The 23618-nt window shown below is 38.8% G+C and overlaps 1 protein-coding gene across 3 annotated transcripts in view; it reads right to left on the reverse strand.

Moving 5' to 3' along the window:
* CMSS1 (cms1 ribosomal small subunit homolog) overlaps positions 1-23618 on the reverse strand; it is a 395641-nt gene that overhangs the window by 39609 nt on the left and 332414 nt on the right. For all 3 annotated transcript variants that reach the window (XM_047793841.1, XM_047793848.1, XM_047793860.1), the window contains one exon: positions 7523-7611. In XM_047793841.1, coding sequence (XP_047649797.1) covers positions 7523-7611 — 89 coding nt within the window. The remainder of the gene's footprint in view (positions 1-7522; positions 7612-23618) is intronic.

The raw sequence follows: 23618 nt of genomic DNA on the forward strand, positions 1-23618 counted from the left end.
ATCAAAACTACCATGAGATATCACCTCACACCAGTCAGAATGGCCATCATTAATAAATCCACAAATAACAAGTGCTGGAGGGGATGTGGAGAAAAGGGAACCCTCCTACACTGTTGGTGGGAATGTAAACTGGTACAGCCACTATGGAGAACAGTTTGGAGATACCTTAGAAATCTATACATAGAACTTCCATATGACCCCGCAATCCCACTCTTGGGCATCTATCCAGACAAAACTCTCCTTAAAAGAGACACGTGCACCCACATGTTCATTGCAGCACTCACTATTCACAATAGCCAGGACATGGAAACAACCCAAATGTCCATCGACAGATGATTGGATTTGGTAGGTGTGGTATATATACACAATGGAATACTACTCAGCCATAAAAAAGAATGACATAATGCCATTTGCAGCAACATGGATGGAGCTAGAGACTCTCATACTGAGTGAAATGAGCCAGAAAGACAAAGACAAATACCATATGATATCACTTATAACTGGAATCTAATATCCAGCACAAATGAATATCTCCTCAGAAAAGAAAATCATGGACTTGGAGAAGAGACTTGTGGCTGCCTGATGGGAGGGGGAGGGAGTGGGAGGGATCGGGAGCTTGGGCTTATCAGACACAACTTAGAATAGATTTACAAGGAGATCCTGCTGAATAGCATTGAGAACTATGTCTAGATACTCATGTTGCAACAGAAAAAAGGCTGGGGGAAAAATGTAATTGTAATGTATACATGTAAGGATAACCTGACCCCCTTGCTGTACAGTGGGGAAAAAAAAATAATAAATAATGATTCCATGTTTAGCGACAAAAAAAAAAAAAAAAAAAAAAGAAAAGACACCAGGGATATGCACACAAACAGAGGAAAGAAGATATGAGGATACAGTGAGAAGGCAGCCATCTACAAGCCAAGGAAAAAAGTTTGAGGAGAAACAAAACCTGCCAACAACTTAATCTTGGATTTCCAGCCTTTGGAACTGTGAGAAATTTCTGTTGTTTACACCACCTAGTCTGTGGTACTTTGTTATGGCAGCTTTAGAAGACTAATATACTCAGCAAAAAACAGGAAAGGAAGGTAGCAGCATGACAGAATTCTGGCATGATGGTAATTTTTTTTTTTTTTTTTTTTTGCTTTTTAGGGCCATACCTGCGGCACATGGAAGTTCCCAGGCTAGTGGTCAAATTGGAACTGCAGCTGCTGGCCCATCCCATGGCCACAGCAATGTGGGATTCAAGCCACGTCTGTGACCTATACCACAGCTCACATCAACGCCAGATCCTTAACCCACTGAGTGAGGGCAGGGATTGAACCCACATCCTCATGGATACTAGTTGGGTTCTTAACCTGCTGAGCCACAACAGGAACTCCATATGGTAATGTTCTTTATCCTGTAGGAGTTTGTGTTACAGAATTATATGAATTTGTCAAAACTTATCAAATGGTACATTTAACATCTGTGCACTTATTGTATGTTAACTTTACGTTAAAGAAAAAAAAACTTAAAAATAAATACTGAATTTTTAAAAATTATATCCATGTTGAAGCATCTTGGGGGAGTGTACTGATTTTGCAAATTACTTTGAAATATGTCAAAAATGAGGTGACTGATGGATGGATAGTGTGTCTGAACACACTGTTCAAAAATTTTGGACTTTGAGGACACTGAGGGTGAGGGCTTGCAGAAAGTGAGGACAATCTTAGTGGAAATTGGAGGAAAAGGGAATCCTTGCTATGTAGTGATAGAAAGTTTAGCAATATTGTTGTCTGCAGTTATATGGAAAGTAGAAAATACGTCTAATGCTATGGGTAATTTAGCCAGGGAGATTTCCAAATAGTATCAGAGGTGTCAGCTGATTTCTTCTTGTGGCTTACAGTATTATGCAAAATAAGGTAGTTAAATTGAGAGGACTGCCAAAGGCAAGGGTATGACTACAAATACATGTGTTAAAACTTTAGAAAGAACAAAGGTGGTACCTCAGAGTACTACTGAGTCACATAAGAAGTCTTTAAAGAAATTAAAGATGTGCCTCATTGATTCTCTCAAACATAAGTCTAGGAAGCATAGAGGTCTTGTCCTGTAATTGTCTCAACAGAGGCCAAAGGTAGAGAAGGGTTTATCTGAAAAGGATTTGTAGGTGTGATTTCTGCTTAATGGAGAAAACCCCCAGAAGAATCAGAAGAGACTCACAAAATTCTTTAGGGTTATACACTCAGAAACTGAGAGGGTCAAAGATGAACCCTTAGAATTCTACTGTTAAGAAGCAAGCTGAGGAGTTCCTATCATGGCACAGCGGAAACGAATCTGAGTCGGAACCATAAGGTTGTGGGTTCGAACCCTGGCCTCACTCAGTGGGTTAGGGATCCGGCATTGTCACGAGCTGTGGTGTAGGTCACAGATGCAGCTCAGATCCTGCACTGCTGTAGCTGTGGTGTAGGCTGGCAGGTGTAGCTTCAATTAGACCCCTAGCCCAGGAACCTCCATATGCCACAGGTGAGGCCCTAAAAAAAAAAAAAAAAAAAAAAAGCAGCAGCAAGCTGAAAGGGCTGCTTAGTTGCAAACATGCTACCTTTTACTTAAAAAAAGGTGTGTATGGAGGTGTTCCTACTGTGGTGCAATGGGATTGGTGGCATCTTGGGAGCACTGGGATGCAGATTTGATTCCTGGTCCGGCACAGCAGGTTTAGGACCTGGCATTGCCACAGCCAAGGTGTAGGTCACAACTGTGGCTTGGGTCTGATCCCTGGCCTGGGAACTCCATATGCTGCAGGGTGGCCAAAAAAAGGGGGGCGGTGACTCAGAGGATAGAACAAGAGCAGAACCAAGAAGCATAAGACCCTGGGCCTTAAGACAAGAAACTCCCAAAATTTTCTGAATGTTGTGGACCAATGACTCTGTTCCTCCTATTTGAATAGAAATGTCTATAGAGGTTACCCTATACCTGTCTCACCACTTGCTGTAGGGGTGAGATAACTTGTCTCTTTGGTTTCATAGGTTGAAAGAGAGCTATGAAAAAGGTACTCAAAGAGCTATACTTAAAGGGCTAAACCCAAGGAACCTTGACTGCACCTGGACCTCATTTAAACAGTGAAATTCTAGGTACTGTAATGGCATGAGATTTTTGCAAAAATTGGGAGAGATGAATATATTCTGCATATGGGAGGGATGTAAATCACTAGGGGCCAGAGAGGGCAGGCTATGATAGCTAGATTCCAGGAGAACTACCAGTGATCACTAGCTCCTTGTATTCATCCCCTCCTCTTGAATGTAGACTGGATTTACTAATCTGCTCCTAACAGAATATGGCAGAAGTGATATGAAGTCAGTTCTGAGATTAGGTAATAAAAAGACTGTGGTTTCTGTCTTGAGTGCTCTTGCTTGCTCCGTCTTGGGTCATATGGCCTTAAGGAAGCCAGGGGCAATGCTGTCATGCAGCCCCTGTGGAGAGGCTCACATGATGAGGGGCTAAGGTTTGCCAACAACCACACGAGTGAGCTTAGAGGAGGATTCCTCATAATGGAATCCCCCAATGCCCAGATTTCAACTTGACTGAGAACAGATGAGAGATGTACAGCCAGAGAGACTGAGCTTAGCCATGCCTTCAAGGTAAGAGAAACTGAGATAAAGAATCGTTTCTCTTTTAAGCTATTAACTTTGGGGGTAATTTGTTATGCAACAATAGATTAATACAAAGCGAAACAAAACTGAGACACAAGCATAGAAAGGAGGAAGATAAATCAGAGGGTGGTGGACAGGACACAGTCCTCTTTTCTCTTAAGAATAATCTTGAGGATAAAGAGTGAGAGAGATATGAAACAATCAATGTGAAAATTAAGAATCAGGAAGAAAATACAGTAGTGAGAAAGGTGAGTAAGGAGGGAAAGGGATAGGTAATCTTGCTGAAGATTCTTTTATGATAAAAGCGGATAAACAAAAGGCTGTTTAAGAAAAAAGAGGTCCAATGTGGTCTCTTGAAGGGGAGAGGATGGTTCATGGAACCACTGAAAGGCTACTGACATCATGGAAGTATCAATGAAAAGTCATGAAATCCCTCATAAAGGATTATATTCTGGGAACCATAATTACAAAGTCACTGGGGCTGGCTCTGAAATGACTGAGGTTGAGGAGGGAAGAGGGTGATGCAATCTCTAGGAGCAGGGGAATTCATCATTTATTTTGGAAGCAGTGTCCGGGGGAAAAAAAAAAAAACTGTTGGCAAATCTTTATACTTACATTATTAAAGAGGCCAAGGATGATTATTTAGATGTGAAATGGTTGCTATAGATGATGTAGTTGCAAGAGGAAAAAAACTTTTATAAAGTTATAAATCTGCTGCTTGAAATACTGGACAGATGGGAGCTGTGGACTCAGTAACAGAAATGTAAGGGCCCAGCTGTGGCAAAGGAGGGAACATCATCCAACTGGACAGATACTTTCACCTGGTGATATTAAAATCTAAATGCATTTTACAGCTAGCAGAATAATGCCAGGCAGTTCCTATGTAAGCATTAAAAAAAAAAAAAAATCCTTACAGAATAGCAAAACAACTGAGCAAATTTGAAAAAAATTTAAAACTTAAATATAATAAAAACTAATTTCTTGTCTTTTTCTTTTTTTTTGATGCAGGGAAAAAAATGTAATTACTATTAAAAAACAAATACCTAGTCACATCTGCCAAATGAATTATGTGCCTATGGCTGTGCTAGGTACAACTGTGAACATAAAAGAAACCTTGGTCTCTGAGGTGCTTATGGACTAGCTGGAAACTTAATCTCGATGTGCATGAACATCTAGAAGTGGACTCAAGAAAGGAGAGTCAGCCTGACAAATAATGTGGTCCTTGGTGAGATGAGTTCCAAAGGGAGAAGATCATTGGGAGAGACAGGAGTAGGCCACAGAGGAGCCCAAAGGGACTATGTAGTGTTAGGCCTGGAGGAGGGACAATAGGTCACGGGGCTCCAAGAGGCCTCTACTGGCAGCAGTATCTGGGATCTGGTGGTTTACAGCTGGGACAGAAAAGGTTGAGATGGGAAGACTAGTAAGAAAATTGGAATACTAGTCTAGTCATCCATTCCTCCCTTTTACAAATGAGTGCCCATTCGGGGAAGGTTAAGTGCAGTGGAGATGCACAGAGGTGTACAGCCTGATAGAGAGACCAGGGCGTTAGATAGAAAACACTCGGATGAGGCAGAGGGGTACAAAGAGATTTTGATGTGAATTCTCTGGCCAGGGCAATGAGGATAGGCTTGGGGAGAGCATTTAGGGTACTGTGTCTACTTTGGACTTGGATTCTGTAAAGCAATTTGTTAGTGAAAGAAATGAAAGCAAGATGAAGGTGGTTAACATGAGGAGTAAAATCTTAACTTTGTTTTTTTCTTAGCAGAAAATAGCAATGGCATGTGATCAACAAATTCCTTGACATGGTAAAACCAATCTTTCTAAGTTGAATGAGGAATGACAGTTAGAATGGAAGTGGAAGCATCCTCAGGGCCTGGCTTAAAGGCAGCCAAATGGGCCATGACTCCTGGTATTTGTCTCTATGGGTTTCAGGTTCTTTGTAAAATGGGGTTCCCCTTACCTCACAGCGTGGCTATGATGATTGCGAGTTATGGTGCCTTATACAGTGCCAGTGGTGAGTGCTCAACAAATGGTCTTTATTATTGTACTATTGTTGAAACCTGAATTATAGAAAGACAGGTGAATGCTCACAGAAATGAAGAATGTTTTCAGCTCTCTTCCTTGATCTTTTCCTCTTCTTAGGGTTCCCTGCCATTTAGCTAATTTGATGATTGTGGGAAAGAGTCAAGAAGTAAGGAAGTAAAAAATAGGTAAAAATTCAACAAGGCAAAAAGTCTGCTAATAAAAAGACAGAATATATGCAGGCTTGGATGAGTTTATTAATGCAAATTTATTCTTTCGCCAGAGTTCAGAAAAAAGTGAAGAGTAATCAAGAAAATCAGGGAAGAAAGTAAGAAAAAAGAAAGCCAATGGGGTACAAAGAATATTTAGAAATAAGTTCCATAGATAGGCATTGATTAGAGGCAGAAGTCAAAGAAGGAATTACTATGGTGTAGTTGGTGGGGTAAGTTAAAGTCAAACCCCACCTCAGTGAAATAAATCAAAAAGCTAAGGATGTTAACCTGTAGTCTTTGAAAGAATGGTTAAAACTAAAATTGACACAGGGCCTCAGAGTAAAGTATTTAATGTCTGGAGAGAAAACCAAGATTGATTATACATTGAATACATATATCTTTCTGCATTCCCCACCCCACAAAGAAAAAAATAATGAAAATAAAACACTTGAAGTATATTTCACTAAAATAATTATCAATTTAGTGCTTAATCTTTGTTAATCATTGTTCTAAGAGCTTAACAAATGTTAATTGTTTAATCCCCACTCCAAGTCTGTGAAGAAAATACACTAATTATCTCCGTATTACCAATAAGGAGACTGAGGCACAGGGTTTAATGTGCCCCATGTTTCATGTCTTATAGGTAACCACAATGCTAAACTGCTTTGCACAATTACCCTGTGCCTGGTCACAGACATTGGGTAGAGTCACCCGCTAGTGAATGAGTTTAAGGCCACTCACAAGAGTAAGACCACGAATTGTTACTATATGGAAGATGGTAACTTTAGACTAACAGTAGACAGTCCTGTAAGCATCATATATGGTTACCAATCAGGTTTAAGGGACACATAATGTGAAAAAGCTGCAAATGGATGTGAGTGGACAGTAAGAAGATTAAAAAAGCAATAAAAGGTCATAAGTCCAGGAAGCAAAGTTTATCAAATGGCCACTTGTGGTAATACAAAGGTAGCACATCCGCAGTAAGAATTTACAAAACAGACCATGATGCTAGCTAGATATGAAGCCCTGGGAGTCTGCTCACAGCATGGCTTGGCGCTGTAATCATGTATTGGTGTGCTTTTATGCTATTTGCCTTCTAGGCATGGTACCCAAAAGAACAAGACTAGGTCATTAGTAAAAATGTGACACAAGAATCCATGATATCATTATTACTATTATTATTTTGTCTTTTTAGGGCCACACCTGTGGCATATGGAAGTTCCCAGGCTAGGGGTCAAATCTGAGCTATAGCTGCCAGCCTATACCACAGCCACAGCAACCCAGGACCCAAGCCATGTCTGTGATCCAAGTTGCATCTGCGACCTACACCACACTGCTCATGGCAACACCAGATCCTTAACCCACTGAGTGAGGCCAGGAATCAAATCCAGGTCCCACACCACATGGATATTAGTTGGGTTCCTTACCACTGAATCACAATGGCAACCCTTATGGTGTAATTATTGTAAAATATATTTATGTTGTAAAAAATACATTAGGGGGAAAACAGACCTTTCCGGTTTGTAATTAATGAAGCATGGCTCTTTCAAAGGTAGAGAAGGTAAAAGCTTTACTTAAATCCCAGCAACGATAGCTATTAGAGCACAGGAATGCTGGCGGGGGGTGGGAGGGTGGTAGAAGAGGCTCAGTGACTGTCACCTGTTTGGTTTTCTTTGACAGGGCAGGAACTGGAACTGTCTCCTGCTGCATCATTTCTGTGTCTCCTCCTCCTTCACCATCTGATGCTTCTAGGAAACACAAATTTCAAAAATAAGAAAAGCACCACTCTCTTTCTTTCTTCTATTGCTAGTGTAATTTTGATATCACCTTTTCAGAAGATTATATCCCTTGACTTATTTTTTATTATTTATTTAGTCTTTTTTTAGGGCCACACCCACGGCATTTGGAGGTTCCCAGGCTAGGGGTCGAATCAGAGCTATAGCTCTTGGCCTATGCAACAGCCACAGCAACGCCAGATCCAAGCCACATCTGCAACCTACACCACAGCTCACGGCAATGCCAGATCCTTAACCCATTGAGCGAGGCCAGGGATCAAACCTGCATCCTCATGGATCCTAGTCGAGTTTGTTAACTGCTGAGCCATGACAGGAACTCCTATCCCTTGACTTATTAATTTCACCTCTAAGAAGCTGAATATAAGGAAATGACCCAAAATGAAGATAGGGGTTTAAGCACCAAGATAGCAGTGTTATTTATAAACCAGCAAACTGAAGATTATTCACCTCTAACATTTGAGAATGTTTAGTTACTGAACACTCTTACTGAGGAGATATTAAACTCATTTTCAGATAAGAAAGTTGCTGCTTAGAGGGTAATGTAATATGTCCATGTCACACACTTGGGAACTTGGATCTATTTGAGTCCAAAATCTTCCTCTCAAGTGATATTGCCTGTACTGAGCACCAGCCAGCTCTGGACACCTGCATGTTGGCCCCAGGGTGAGTGATAACAGTGTGTGACAAACTGATTATAGATCATGAGAAATTTTTATTTTGAATTTATAAAATCTCCAAACACTAGGAAAGACAAATTCTTACTGTAAGAATTAGGAAAAATAAAATTTGTAATAGTTTTTTTTTTTTTTTACTTGTTTATAAAGCTCTTTTAAAGAAACATGGCAACTGTAGGTTTCTTATTTCCCATAATGCCTTCCAGATTTTAGTGGCTGTTCTCTTTAAACACATTTTTGAATCTTGGAAAGGCTTTACTCACCCACTCCCTTTGAGTTTCTCTGTATATCTCTAGGTCAGCACAAAAAATGAATTTGTTTGTAATGTTGGTCAGAATTCATATTTAGGTACAAATTAACCAGTTTGGTAGTCCTGAGCTTTTAAATGCTTGCACACTCTAATGTTAATTTTATGTGTCAACTTGATTGGGCCACAGGGTGCCCAGATATCTGGCAAAACATTATTTTGGATGTTTCTATGAAGGTATTTTTGGATGAAATTAATATTTGAATGGATAAGCTGAATAGAACAGATTCCCCTCCCTAATGCAGGTGGGACTCATCCAATCAGATGAAGGGTAGAATCAAACTAAAAGTATGACCCCCCTGAGTAAGATGATTTTTTCTGCCTTTGGATTTGACTGAAACATTGGCTCTTCCTGGACCTAGACTCTGCCAGACTTCAAGCTGTAACTACACTATCAGCTCTCTGGTTCTCAAGCCATCTGTCTAGAACTGGAACTAAACAGTTCTCTGAGGTCTGCAGCTTATTGATACATCCTGCAGATTTTGGAACTTAACAACTTCCATAATACAGTGAGCCAATTCCTACACACACACACACACACAAATACATAAACATATACAGAGAGAGAGATTTACATATTGATATTAAATAAATATCTATTCTCCTATTGGTTCTGTTTTTCTGGATAACCCTGATTAACATAAACAGTAATCACTGTATAGCATTAAAAAAAAAGGACTCTACCAAATGAAGTAGTAGCAGGTAGGAGATTAACAGGGCTTTTAAAATGAGTGATTAAGTTGGCATTGAAAGTATTTATAGAACTTCTGCTTCTGAAAAGACAGTAATAGCAGTCATATTTTCTCCTATTTTTCCTGTGAAGTACAGCTGAAAATTCCTCAAAACTATATGTAAAACAAACATAGAAAGGTAGAGAGGAGAAGACCTGCTATGGACTTTGGGGCCCAAGGAACATTACGGTAGGGTTTCTTTTTGACTCATTATCTCAGACTTGGAGCTAAAGAAGCTAGTAACTTGAAAATGCAAGTGGGAAAAGACAAAAAGACCCCAACAAGTGTCTGTTCTACTTAACAAAATGACCAGGAAAAGGACAGCCTAGCAAGACTGAAACTTTTAGACAATAACTACCTGATTCCAGACAAACACAACAGAAAAATTTTGGCTCTGCTTATACTAGCAAAGGCTGAGTGGGGAACCTAGACATCCACTTTTGTCAGGTTGTACTGAGGCACCCCAACTCCTCGTCCACCTCCCATTAGAGTGGTGTCAAAGGTGATAAAGTAGGGACTGAACCCCTGAAGAGATTTTCATCCCTGCAAGGTGGTAACAAACCCCTGTTCTCTCCTCCCATCACCATCACCACCACTGTAGTATCAATGGAGACCACACTGTGAGCCTGGATTTTCCACTTCTTCCTGGTAGTAATGAAGGGCATCTCTCCTTCTCCACTAGGGTAGTGTCAGAAGAAGCCTACTGGATAATCAGGACTTTACATACTTCCCAGTGCTAATGAGGCTATCACCCACACTAATATTTTAGCAACCACTGAAAAAGTTATACCCAGAGATACACTCAAAAATACTAAGACAAATCAAAATAGAATTCTAAAAATGCTCAAGTAACCCACAGGAAGGCAGGAAAGAGAAATAAAAACAGCAAATAAACAGAAAAGACAAAATAAAATGGCAAATTTGAACTCTAATGTACCAATAATTATATTAATATAAATGATCTAAACACATTGATTTAAAGACAAGAGAGTGACAAAGCGGATTGAAAAATATGACCTAACTGTATGCTACTTACAACAAACTGACCTCAAATATACAATATAGCTGAAAGCAAAATAATGGATAAAGTGTAACATATAAACATTGATGAAAAAAGAGCAGGAGTGGTTATACTGATATACAGAGTAAAGATTATTGTCAGCAAAAGTACATCATATAATAAAAAAAGAGTGAATCTGTTAGCAATTCTAAATGAGTATGCATCAAATAGCAAAGCTATAAAATATAGAAGCAAAAACTGAGGAAAATGAAAGAATAGACAGACAAACCTACAATTAAGTTGCAAACTTTAACAGTACACTTGAAAAATTAGAAAATGACTAAACAGAAAATCAGTGGGGATATGGAATAACTGAGTGACACTTTTAACCAAGAGAATCTGATTAACACTTGTAGAACATTCCACTCAAAACAGCAGAATACATATTCCTTTCAAGTGTTATGGAAAATGTGCCAAGATAGATCATATCCTAGCACATAAAACATCAACACACTTAAAAGAATTGAAATTGATGAATAGTGTGTGTTAAAAACCTAATAAACAAAACAAACAAAAAAACTATAGCAAACATTATATTTAATAATGAAAGACTGAATGGTTTCACCCTGATTGGGAACAAGGCAAGGACGTCAGCATTGGTCAGTATTATTCAACATAGGGATAGAACTTTTAACCAGTACAATAAGGCAAGAAAAGGAAAAAGGAGTTCCCACTGGGTCTCGGTGGTAAGGAACACAACTAGTAACCATGAGGATGTGGGTTTGATCCCTGGCCTTGTTCAATGGGTTAAGGATCCAATATTGCCATGAGCTGTGGTGTAGGTCGCAGACACAGCTTGGATCTGGTGTTGCTGTGGCTGTGGTATAGGCCAGCAGCTATAGCTCTGATTTGACCCCTAGCCTGGGAACTTCCACGTGCCATGGGTGTAGCCCTAAAAAGCAAAAATAAAATAATAAAATAAAATAGAATAGGAAATAAAAGGCATATACATTATAAAAGAAGAAATCAAACTGCCTCTATTTGCAGATGACATTATTGCTTATATAGAAAATCCCAAGGAGTCTTAAAAAAAAAACCCAAAGAAACAAAAATCTTGCTAGAACTAATAAGTGAGTTTAACTAAGTTTCAGAATAAAAGATAAACATGCAGATATCAGTTTTTTTTCTATACATTAGCAATGAACATATGGACATTAAAAGATACAATGCCATTTATAATCACTGAAAAAACACTGAAATATTTGGGTATAAATTTAACAAAACATGTATAGTACTCGCAAGCTGAAGAGTATAAAACACTCAAGAAATAAATTAAAAAAGATCTAAATAAGTGGAGAAACATACTGTGTTCATGGCCTGGAAGACTAATCATAGTAAAGATGCCAGCTCTCCCCAAATTGATATGCAGGTTTAACATAATTTCTATTAAAATCCCAGCATGTTCTCTCTCTCTCTCTCTGTGTATACATAATTCTAACATTTATGTAGAATAGCAAAGGAGCTAGAATAGTTATGACAATTTTAGAAAAGAATAATCAAGTAGGAGGAATTAGTCTATACAATTTCAAGACATTATATAGCTACAGTAATCCAGACTGTGTGTTATTGTTGTAGAAACATATAGATGAATGGAATCAAATATAGACCTAGAAAGAGACCCACACAAATATGTCCAATTGATTTTTTTTCTTTTATTTTCTTTTTAGGGCTGCACCCATGGCATATGGAAGTTCCCAGGCTAGGGGTCTAATTGGAGCTGCAGCTGCTGGCCTACATCACAGCCACAGCAATGTGAGATCTGAGCCCAATCTGTGACTTACACCACAGCCTACAGTAATGCCAGATCCTTAACCCACTGAGCGAGGTCAGCGACTGAACCCGAATCCTCATGGTTACTAGTTGGGTTCGTTACCACTGAGCCATGATGGAAACTACTGCCCAACTGATTTTTGACAAAAGTGTAAAAGCAATTCAAAGGAGGAAATATAGCCTTTTCAATAAAAAGGAAAAAAATCCATAGGCAAAAAGATAAACCCTACTTAACTTTCACACCTTATCCAAAAAGTAACTCAAAATTTATCACAGACTTATATGTAAAATGTAAAACTGTAACAACTTTGCAAGGTGTGGGGTGGGGAAGAGGAGAAAATCTTTAAGATCTAGAGTTAGACAAAGAGTTCTTAGGGATTCCAGATTAAGATGGCAGAATAGAAGGACTAGAGCTCAACTTCTCTCCTAAAAAAACCAAAATTCACAACTAAAGACTGAGCAATCTCCACTCAAATGGACCAGAAACCTTAAAAAAGATAGCCTACTCAAGAAGAGAAAGAGGAGGGCACATCAAGAGGTAGGAGGGGCGATTTTGCAATATAAACAACCCTATACCTCCCGGGTGGGAAGCGCCACCAACTGAAAACCACTTGGTTCACAGAGACTCACCTACAGGAGTGAGAGTTCTGAGCCCCACATCAAACCCTCATGTGTGGGGGATACAGCACTGGGAGAAAGAGCCCCTGGAGCATCTGGCATTGAAGGCCAGTGGGGCTTGTGCACAGGAGCTCCACAGGACTGGGGGAAACAGAGACCCCATTCTTAAAAGGTGCACACGGACTTTCACATGCACTGGGTCCCAGGGCAGAGCGAGGTCTCCATACGAATCTGGGTCAAACCTGACTGCAGTTCTAGGAGGACATCCTGGGAAAACAGGGGTGAATATGGCTTGTTGTGAGGGAAGGACAGTGAAGGCAAAGCTCTCGGGACTATTAGGCAGCCGTGCCTTTCTCTGGAGGTGGCCATTTTGGGAAAATGTGGCCCCACCTGTCAGTCAGCTGCTGAGAAGCCCCAGGGCAAACAACAATCCAGTTGGGATCACAGCCCCGCCCCTCAGTAAACAGGCTACCTAAAGACCCCTCAGGCACACAGCTGTCTCTAATCCCATCCAGAGACTAAGCCCCACCCACCAGAGGGATTAGAATCAGCTCCACCTACCAGTGGGCAGGCATCAGTCCCATCAGGAAGCCTACACCAAGCCCCCATACAGACTTCAGCCACAGGGGGGCAGACATCAGAAGTAAGAGAGGCTAAACTCTATTATCTGTAAGAAGGTCACCACACCAAAAACCTATAAAAATGAAAAGACAGAGGACTATAACTCAGATGAGGGAGAAAGGAAAAACCCCAGAAAAACAGCTAAGTGATCAGGAGATTCTCAGCCTCCAGGAAAAAGACTTTAGACTGTTGATGCCAGATGTTGGAAATAAACTGGAAGCAAAGATGAATAACTTACAGGAAACACTGAGCAAAGAGATACAAGATATAAAACATAAGCAAGAAGAGATGCAAAATACAATAACTGAAATAAAAAACTCATTAGAAGCAGCTAACAGCAGAATACAGGAGGCAGAAGAACAAATAAGTGAGGTGGAGGACAGATTAGTGGAAATTACGGATGCAGAACAGAAAAGAGAAAAAAGATTGAAAAGAAATGTAGAGAGTCTCAGAGAACTCTGGGACAACGTGAAAAGCACCAACATCCGTATTATAGGGGTGCCAGAAGGAGAAGAGAGAGAGAGAAGGGGACAGAAAAAATATTCCAAGAGATAATAGCCGAAAACTTCCCTAACATGGGAAAGGAACCACTCACTCAAATCCAGGAAGCACAGCAAGTACCATATAAAATAAATCCAAGGAGGAATACACCAAAGAGACATATATTAATCAAACTGACCAAAATTAAAGACAAAGAGAAAATCTTGAAAGCAGCTAGGGAAAAGAAACAAGTAACACACAATAAGGTTATCGGCAGATTTTTCACCAGAAACTGCAGGCCAGAAGGGAGTGGCATGTGTATTTAACATGATGAAAGGAAAAAAACCTCCAACCAAGATTACTCTACCCAGAAAGGCTCTCATTCAGATTTGAAGGAGAAATCAAAAGCTTCACAGATAAGCAAAAGCTGAGAGAATTCAGCAACACTAAACCAGCCTTACAACAAATACTAAAGGAACTTTTCTAGGCAGAAAAGAAAACACAGCAAGAGGAAACAAATTCCACAGATGACAAGGCTCACCAGTAAAGGTATATATACAGTAAAGATACGAAATCATCCACGCACAATTATACCACTAAAATCAGAAATCATGAGAAGAGGTGGATACAAATGCAGGACACTGGAGACGAACTTGCAATTAAGAGAACAACAACTTAAAACAATCTCATATACATATAGACTCATATCAAAACTTCAAAATAACTGCAAGCCAAAAATCTACAATTGATACACAAACGAGGAATCTCTGGAGAAGAAATATATCTCATAGTAAATAAGTGCATAATCCACTGTGAAGGGGGTCATTTGACATCATTCTTGGAATGCTGAATTCTCTTTAGATCTGATTTTGATTTCCTCTCCATCAAAGAATTTATGATAATTATAATTAAATAATGCAACTGTACAATTAAATAATACAGTTCTACAACTGTATTATTAATAACCATTTCTCTCTATGGTACAATGTAAGGTCTATAATGTCTTGTTTATCACATCACCTAGAATGGTGTAATGCCTATATTGAAGAATCAATAAGATGTAACAAATTGTGAGCACATATTTATATAGTTACATTGTTTTTTAAAAAATTTATGCATTTTATATTTTACTTATTTTCAGAGGGTGTATTATTTTTGTTATTCTTACCAGTTAAGTTATTCTTTTTATTTTTTCTTTAAGACCTTTGTCATAAGTCAAGATAGGATATGATTGGATCTATATTTGATTATTCTGTTGTATGGATCTAATTTTATTTCTTCATGTTAATCTGATTGACATTCTTTATGCCATTTCCATGCTATTTAATTTACTGCAAAAAAAAAAAAAGACTAAAGAGATGATGTGTATGGCTGTGTAGCATAGTGCTTGCCAAGTAACAAGTGCTCAGTAATTGTTACCAATTTATAACAACAGCCTAAAATATTGGCCAAGTTGGCACATGTGAGAAAGCAGATATGGAGATAAAACCTGGGATTATGCACTATTAGCAAGAAAAAGGCATTAAGAATGAGCTTCACCAAAGTAGCCTGAGTTGGAGTATAAGGCTAAGTTTTTATGAAATAGCATTTCATAAGAATAGGTGGTTTTTTAACTTGGATAATATACAATGTCACCAGGTGTATTAGATAACTTTTCAAAATGCCTATGAAGGGAGGGTGGGCAGTAGATGAGGTAGGAGTTATCATTTCTCTATTATAAATAAGGACCTGGGAGAGAAAGAAGGTACGTGCTGCATATGGCCCTTGGATATGAAGCAGAATCCTGTGTATCATGCTGGTGATGGTGTGGTACACACAGCCTCCCCTCCTATCAACATCCCACACACAGTGGTAGAAGTGTGACAACAGATGTGCCTACCCTGGCACATCATTAGCACCCAAAGTCCACAGTTTGTCCTAGAGTTTACTGTCAGAGCTGTGCATTATAGGATTGGACAAGAATGATGACCATGTATCTATTTACTTAAAATCATGCAGAACATTTTCACTGCCCTAAAAACGATCTGTGCTCTTCTTATTTATCCCTCCTTTTACCCTAACCCCTGGAAATAACTGAATTTTTAAAAAAAATTTCATAGTTTTGCTTTTCCAGAATGTCCTTAAGTTGGAATCATATAATACGTCATCTTTTCAGATTGGGTTCTTTCATGCACTGATGTGCATTTAAAGTTCCTCCATGTCTTTTAAAGTCTTAATAGCTCATTTCTTCTTAAAATAATGAGCTGAGTAATATCTAGTTGTCTGGATTTACCACACTTATATGTATCCATTCACTTATTGGAGGACTTTTTGGTTACTTCCAAGTTTTGGCAATTATAAATAAATATGTTATAAACAATCATGTGCAGGTTTTTGTGTGCACGTAAGTTCTCAACTCATTTAGGTAAATACCAGGAAGTGTGATTGATGTATTGTATAGTAAAATACATATTTTGTTTTGTAAGAAATTGCCATACTGTCTTCCAAAGTGGCTGTACCATTTTTTTTAAAAAACTTTTCCTGCTGTACAGCATCAGGATCAAGTTATTCTTACATGTATACATTCCCCCTGCCTTTGTTCTGTTGCAATATGAGTATCTAGACATAGTTCTCAATGCTACTCAGCAGGATCTCCTTGTAAATCTATTCTAAGTTGTGTCTGATAAGTCCAAGCTCCCAATCCCCCCCACTCCCTCCCTCTCCCGTCAGGCAGCCACAAGTCTATTCTCCAAGTCCATGATTTTCTTTTCTGTGGAGATGTTCATTTGTGCTGGATATTAGATTCCAGTTATAAGTGATATCATATGGTATTTGTCTTTGTCTTTCTGGCTCATTTCACTCAGTATGAGAGTCTCTAGCTCCATCCATGTTGCTGCAAATGGCATTATGTCATTCTTTTTTATGGCTTAGTAGTATTCCATTGTGTATATATACCACACCTTCCGAACCTAGTCATCTGTCGATGGACATTTGGGTTGTTTCCATGTCTTGGCTATTGTGAATAGTGCTGTAATGAACATGCGGGTGCATGTGTCTCTTTTAAGGAGAGTTTTGTCTGGATAGATGCCCAAGAGTGGGATTGTGGGGTCATATGGAAGTTCTACGTATAGATTTCTAAGGTTATCTCCAAACTGTTCTCCATAGTGGCTGTACCAGTTTACATTCCCACCAACAGTGTAGGAGGGTTCCCTTTTCTCCACAGCCCCTCCAGCACTTGTTATTTGTGGACTTATGAATGATGGCCATTCTGACTGGTGTGAGGTGGTATCTCATGGTGGTTTTGATTTGCATTTCTCTTATGATCAGCGATGTTGAGCATTTTCTCATGTGTTTCCCGGCCATCTGTATATCTTCTTTGGAGAACAGTCTATTCAGGTCTTTTGCCCATTTTTCCATTGATTGATTGGCTTTTTTTAACTGTTGGGTTGTATAAGTTGCTTACATATTCTAGAGATTAAGCCCTTGTCGGTTGCATCATTTGAAACTATTTTCTCCCATTCTGAAAGTTGTCTTTTCGTTTTCTTTTGGGTTTCCTTTGCTGTGCAAAAGCTTTTCAGTTTGATGAGGTCCCATGGGTTTATTTTTGCTCTAATTTCTATTGCTTTGGGAGACTGACCTGAGAAAATATTCATGATGTTGATGTCAGAGAGTGTTTTACCTATGTTTTCTTCTAGGAGTTTGATGGTATCCTGTCATATATTTAAGTTTGACAGCCATTTGGAGTTTATTTTTGTGCATGGTGTGAGGGTGTGTTCTAGTTTCATTGCTTTGCATGCAGCTGTCCAGGTTTCCCAGCAAAGCTTGCTGAATAGACTTTCTTTTTCCCATTTTATGTTCTTGCCTCCCTTGTCAAAGATTGATTGACCATAGGTGTCAGGGTTTATTTCCGGGTTCTCTATCCTGTTCCATTGATCTGTCTGTTTTGATACCAGTACCACACTGTTTTGAGGACTGTGGCTTTGTAGTATTTCTTGAAGTCTGAGAGAGTTATGCCTCCTGCTTGGTTTTTGTTTCTCAGGATTGCTTTGGCGATTCTGGGTCTTTTGTTGTTCCATAGAAATTTCTGGATTGTTTGTTCTAGTTCTGTGAAAAATGTTGTGGGTAATTTGATAGGGATTGCATTGAATCTGTAGATTGCTTAGGGTAGTATGGCCATTTTTACAATACTGATTTTTCCAATCCAGGAACATGGACTATCTTTCCATTTCTTTACATCTTCTTTGATTTCTTTGATTAAAGTTTTATAGTTCTCGGCATATAGGTTCTTTACCTCCTTCGTCAGGTGTATTCCGAGGTATTTGATTTTGTGAGGTGCAATTTTAAAAGGTATCGTATTTTTGTATTCCTTTTCTAATATTTCATTGCTGGTATACAGAAATGCAACTGACTTCTGAATGTTAATCTTATATCCTGCTACTTTGCTGAATTTATTAATCAGTTCAAGTAGTTTTGGGGTTGAGTCCTTAGGGTTTTCTATGTATCATATCATGTCATCTGCATACAGTGACAGTTTTATCTCTTCTCTTCCTACATGGATGCCTTTTATTTCTTTTGTTTGTCTAATTGCTGTGGCTAGGACTTCCAAAACGATGTTGAAGAGCAGTGGTGAGAGTGGGCATGCCTGTCTTGTTCCAGATTTGAGTGAGAAGGCTTTCAGTTTTTCCCCATTGAGGATTATATTTGCTGTGGGTTTATCATAAATGGCTTTGATTATGTTCAGGAATGTTCCCTCTATACCCACTTTGGCGAGGGTCTTGATCATGAATGGATGTTGGACTTTGTCAAATGCTTTTTCTGCGTCTATTGAGATGATCATATGATTTTTGACTTTTCTTTGGTTAATATGGTGGATGACGTTGATTGATTTGCATATGTTGAACCATCCTTGTGAACCTGGGATGAACCCTACCTGGGCATAGTGTATAATTTTTTTGATATGTTGTTGGATTCGGTTTGCAAAGATTTTGTTGAGAACTTTTGCATCTATATTCATCAAAGATATTGGCTAATAGTTTTCCTTTTTGGTGGTATCTCTGTCTGGTTTTGGAATTAGAGTGATGGTGGCATCATAGAATGTCTTTGGGAGTAGTCCTTCTTCTTCAACCTTTTGAAAGAGTTTAAGGAGAATGGGCACCAGATCCTCTTTATATGTTTGATAGAATTCGCCTGTGAAGCCATCTGGTCCTGGACTTTTATTTGTAGGGAGAGTTTTTATGACCTCTTCAATTTCATTTCTAGTGATCGGTCTGTTCAGTTGGTCTGTTTCTTCTTGATTCAGTTTTGGTGGGCTATAAGATTCTAGAAAATTGTCCATTTCTTCCAGATTGTCAAATTTGTTGGCATATAGTTGTTCATAGTATTCTCTTATGGTTTTTTGTATTTCTGCAGTATCCATTGTGATTTCTCCTTTTTCATTTATAATTTTGTTTGAGTTCTTTCTCTTCTCTTTTTAGTGAGTTTGGCCAGGGGTTTGTCAATTTTGTTTACCTTTTCAAAGAACCAGCTCTTGGTTTTATTAATTTTCTCTATTTTTTTTGAATCTTTATTTTATTGATTTCCTTCCTTCTGCTGACTTTAGGTCTTTTTAGTTCTTCTTTTTCTAATTCGTTTAGGTGAGGGTTAAGTTGTCAATTTGGGATCTTTCTTCTTTTTTGAGAAAGGCCTGTGTTGCTACAAATTTCCCTCTGAGCACTGCTTTTGCAGCATCCCATAGATTTTGAGAGGTTTTGTCTTCATTATCATTTGTTTCAAAGTATTTTTTAATTTCCTTCTTGATTTCCTCATTGACCCATTGGTTTTTTAGTAGCATGTTCTTTAGCCTCCATGTAGTAGGTTTTTTCTCATTTATTTTCCCATGGTTGATTTCTAATTTCATGGTGTTGTGTTCAGAGAAGATACTTGAGATAACTCCTATGCTCCTAAATTTTTGGAGGTTAGCTTTGTGTCCCAGTATGTGGTTGATTCTTGAGAATGTTCCATGTGCATTTGAGAAGAATGTGTATTCTGATTTTTTTGGGTGTAGTGTCCTGAAGATATCAATTAAGTCTAACTTTTCTATTGTTTCCTTTAGGATCTTTTTTGCTTTATTGGTTTTCTGTCTAGAGGATCTGTTCACTGATGTGAGTGGGGTATTAATGTCTCCTACTATGATTGTATTCCCCTCAATTTCTCCCTTTATGTCTGTTAATATATGTTGTATGCATCTGGGTGCTCCTGTATTTGGGGCATATATGTTGACGATAGTAACATCCTCTCCTTGGATGGATCCTTTAATCATTAAATAGTGTCTTTCTTTGTCTGTCTTTACGTCTTTTGTTTTAAAGTCTATTTTGTCTGATACGAGTATTGCAACTCCTGCTTTCCTGTCATGTCTATTGGCGTGAGATATTTTTTCCCACTCCTTCAATTTCAATCTCTATGTGTCCTTTGTCCTAAGGTGAGTTTCTTGTAGGCAGCATATTGAAGGTTTTTGCCTTTTTATCCACTCAGCCACTCTCTGTGTTTTGATTGGAGTATTCAGTCCATTGACATTTAAGGTGATAATTGATAGGTGATTATATATTGCCATTTTGAACCTCGTGTTCCAGTTGATTCTATGGTTCTCAATTCTTCCTTTCTTTTTTTGGTTGGATGGTCTCTGGTTATTATCTGCTTGAGTGATTTTTTTTTCATTTTTTGCAAATGCAATGTTTGGTTTTGGCTTGTGGTTGCCCTGTTTTTTAAGTATGCTAATCCCTTCCTATAACTGTGTGCTAGGGCCGCTCCCACGGCATATGGAGGTTCCCAGGCTAGGGTCGAATCGGAGCTGTAGCCGCCAGCCTATGCCAGAGCCACAGCAATGTGGCATCCGAGCCTTGTCTGCAACCTACACCACAGATCACGGCAACGCTGGATCCTTAACCCACTGAGCAAGGGCAGGGACCGAACCCTCAACCTCATGGTTCCTAGTCGCATTCGTTAACCACTGAGCCACAACGGGAACTCTGCTGTACCATTTTGTATCTCCACAAGCAATGAATGAGAATTCCTGTCGCTCCATATCCTTGACAGTATTCAGTGTTATCAGTGTTCTGGATTTTGGTGTGTAGTGGTATTTTTTTGGTTGTTGTTGTCTTTTGTCTTTATAGGGCCACACCTGTGGCATATGGAGGTTCCCAGGCTAGGGGTCTAACCCGAGATGTAGCCACTGGCCTACACCAGAGCCACAGCAACGCCAGATCTGAGCTGTGTCTGCAACCTACACCACAGTTCATGGCAACGCCGGATCCTTAACCCACTGAGTGAGGGCAGGGATCGAACCCGCAACCTTATGGTTCCTAGTTGGATTCGTTTCTGCTGCACCATGACGGGAATTCCATGTAGTGGTATATTGTTGTTGTTTTAATTTGCATTTCTCTGATGACTTATGATGTGGAACATCTTTTCAGATGCTTGTTTTCCATCTGTATTTCTTCTTTGGTGAGGTGTCTGTTCAGGATTTTTGTCTATTTTTATATCAGATTGTTTATTTTCTTATTGTTGAGTTTTAAGAGATCTTTTTATTTACTAAAAATTTTTTTTCTTGCTTTTTATGGCCACACCCATGGTATATGGAGGTTCCCAGGCTAGGGATACAATTGGAGCTGCAGCTGCTGGCCTACACCACATCCACAGCAACACCAGATCCGAGCTGCATCTGCAACCTACACCACAGCACACAGCATCACTAGATTCTTAACCCACTGAGTGAGGCCAGGGATCGAATCCTGCATCCTCATGGATCCTAGTCAGGTTTGTTAAGTGCTGAGCCATGAAGGGAACTCCAAGAGTTTCTTTTATATTTTGGATAACCTTTATCATATATAACTTTTGCAAATATTTTCTCACAGTCTGTGGCTTTCCTTATTCTCTTGACAATGTTTTGTGCAGAGTGGAAGTTTTTAATTTTAATGAAGTCCTGCTTATCAATTATTTCTTTCATAGCTTGGTATTGTATTAAAGAAGTCATTGCCTTACCCACCGTCATCTAGATTCTGTCCTGTATCTTCTATGAGTTTTATATCTTTGCATCTTACATTTAGGTCTATGGCCTATTTTGAATGAATTTTTGTGAATGATGTAATGACTCTGTGTCTAGATGCATTTTTTTTTTGCATGGGGATTAAATTTTTTTTGCTTTTGGTATGAATATTTCATCATTAAAAGCAAATATAGAGGGATTAAAAAAAAGAGTTCTTAATTCAACACCAAAAGTACAATCAACAAAGGGAAAAACTGCTAAGTTCAACTTTACCAAAACTGAAAAATCTGCTTTTCAAAGACCTTGCTCAGACAATGAAAAAGTAAGCTATAGAGTGGGAGAAATACTTGCAAACTACCTGTCTAACAAAGGACAAATTCTCAAAATTCAACACTAAAAATAATCAAATTAGGAAATGACAGAAGAAATGGACAGTTCACTGAAGAGGATATACTATGGAAAATAAGTAAATGAAAATATGTTTCATTCACATCATTAACCACTAAAGAAAGTAATTTAAAACTACAAGCTATCGTCACAAACCTATTAAAGTCCAGCATTAAAAAAACAGCACCATTGGGAGTTCATGTCGTGGCTCAGCAGTAATGAACCTGACTAGGATCCATGAGGATGCAAGTTTGTTCCCTGACCTCGCTCAGTGGGTTAACAATCTGGTGTTGCCATGAGCTATGGTGTAGGTTGCAGACGTGGCTTGGATCCCTGCAGATGTGGCCCTAATAGCAAAACAAACAAACAAACAAACAAAAAAACCACCACCACGAAATGCTGCTGAGAATGTAGAGGAATTGGATCACTCAGACATCACAAGTGTACATGGTCAGCCACTTCCATTCCACAAATGGAAAACAAAACATAGGAATGGAACTCCTGGGCATTTATCCCAGAGAAATAAAAACTTATGTTTATAGCAGCTCCATTTATTATTTATAATGGCTAAAAAACTGGAAAACAATCCAGATGTTCTTCAATGGGTGAATGGTTAAACTGTGGTACATCCATACCATGGAATACTAATCAGCAGTAAAAAGGAATTAATGCTGACACATGCAATAACCTATATCAATCTCCAGAGAATTATGCTAAGTGAAAAAAATCCAATCCTAAAAGGTTATGCAACATATAATTCCACTTATGTAACATTATTATTACTATTATTGCTTCATCCACAGCACATAGAAGTTCCCAGGCCAGGGACTGAATCTCGGCTACAGCTGTAGCAATGCCAGATTCTCCAACCCTCCACACTGGACCAGGGACTGAACCCACACCTTCACAGTGACCCAAGCCACTGCAGCTGGATACTTAACCCATTGTGCCACAGTGAGAACTCCTATGTAACATTACTGAAATGAGAAAATTATAGCAATGGAGAACAGAATATAACATTACTGAAATGAGAAAATTATAGAAATGGAAAACAGATTAGAACAGAACTCAAGGAGTTATAGTGGGGGTGGGGTTGGAAAGGAAGCAGTTCTGGCTACAAAAGAGCAACAAGGATTCTTGTAGGGAGGGACATGTTCTGTATCTTAACTGTATCAATCTCAATAGCTTTGCTGTTACCATATCCATGTTTTTGCAAGTTGTTATTATTAGGGGTATCAGGTTAATGGGTACACAAGATTCCTCTGTATTTAGAATTGTTTCTTACAATTGGATGTGAAGTCTCAATGATTTC

The sequence above is a fragment of the Phacochoerus africanus genome, chromosome 1 (assembly GCF_016906955.1).
Source record: "Phacochoerus africanus isolate WHEZ1 chromosome 1, ROS_Pafr_v1, whole genome shotgun sequence".
Classification (NCBI taxonomy): domain Eukaryota; kingdom Metazoa; phylum Chordata; class Mammalia; order Artiodactyla; family Suidae; genus Phacochoerus; species Phacochoerus africanus.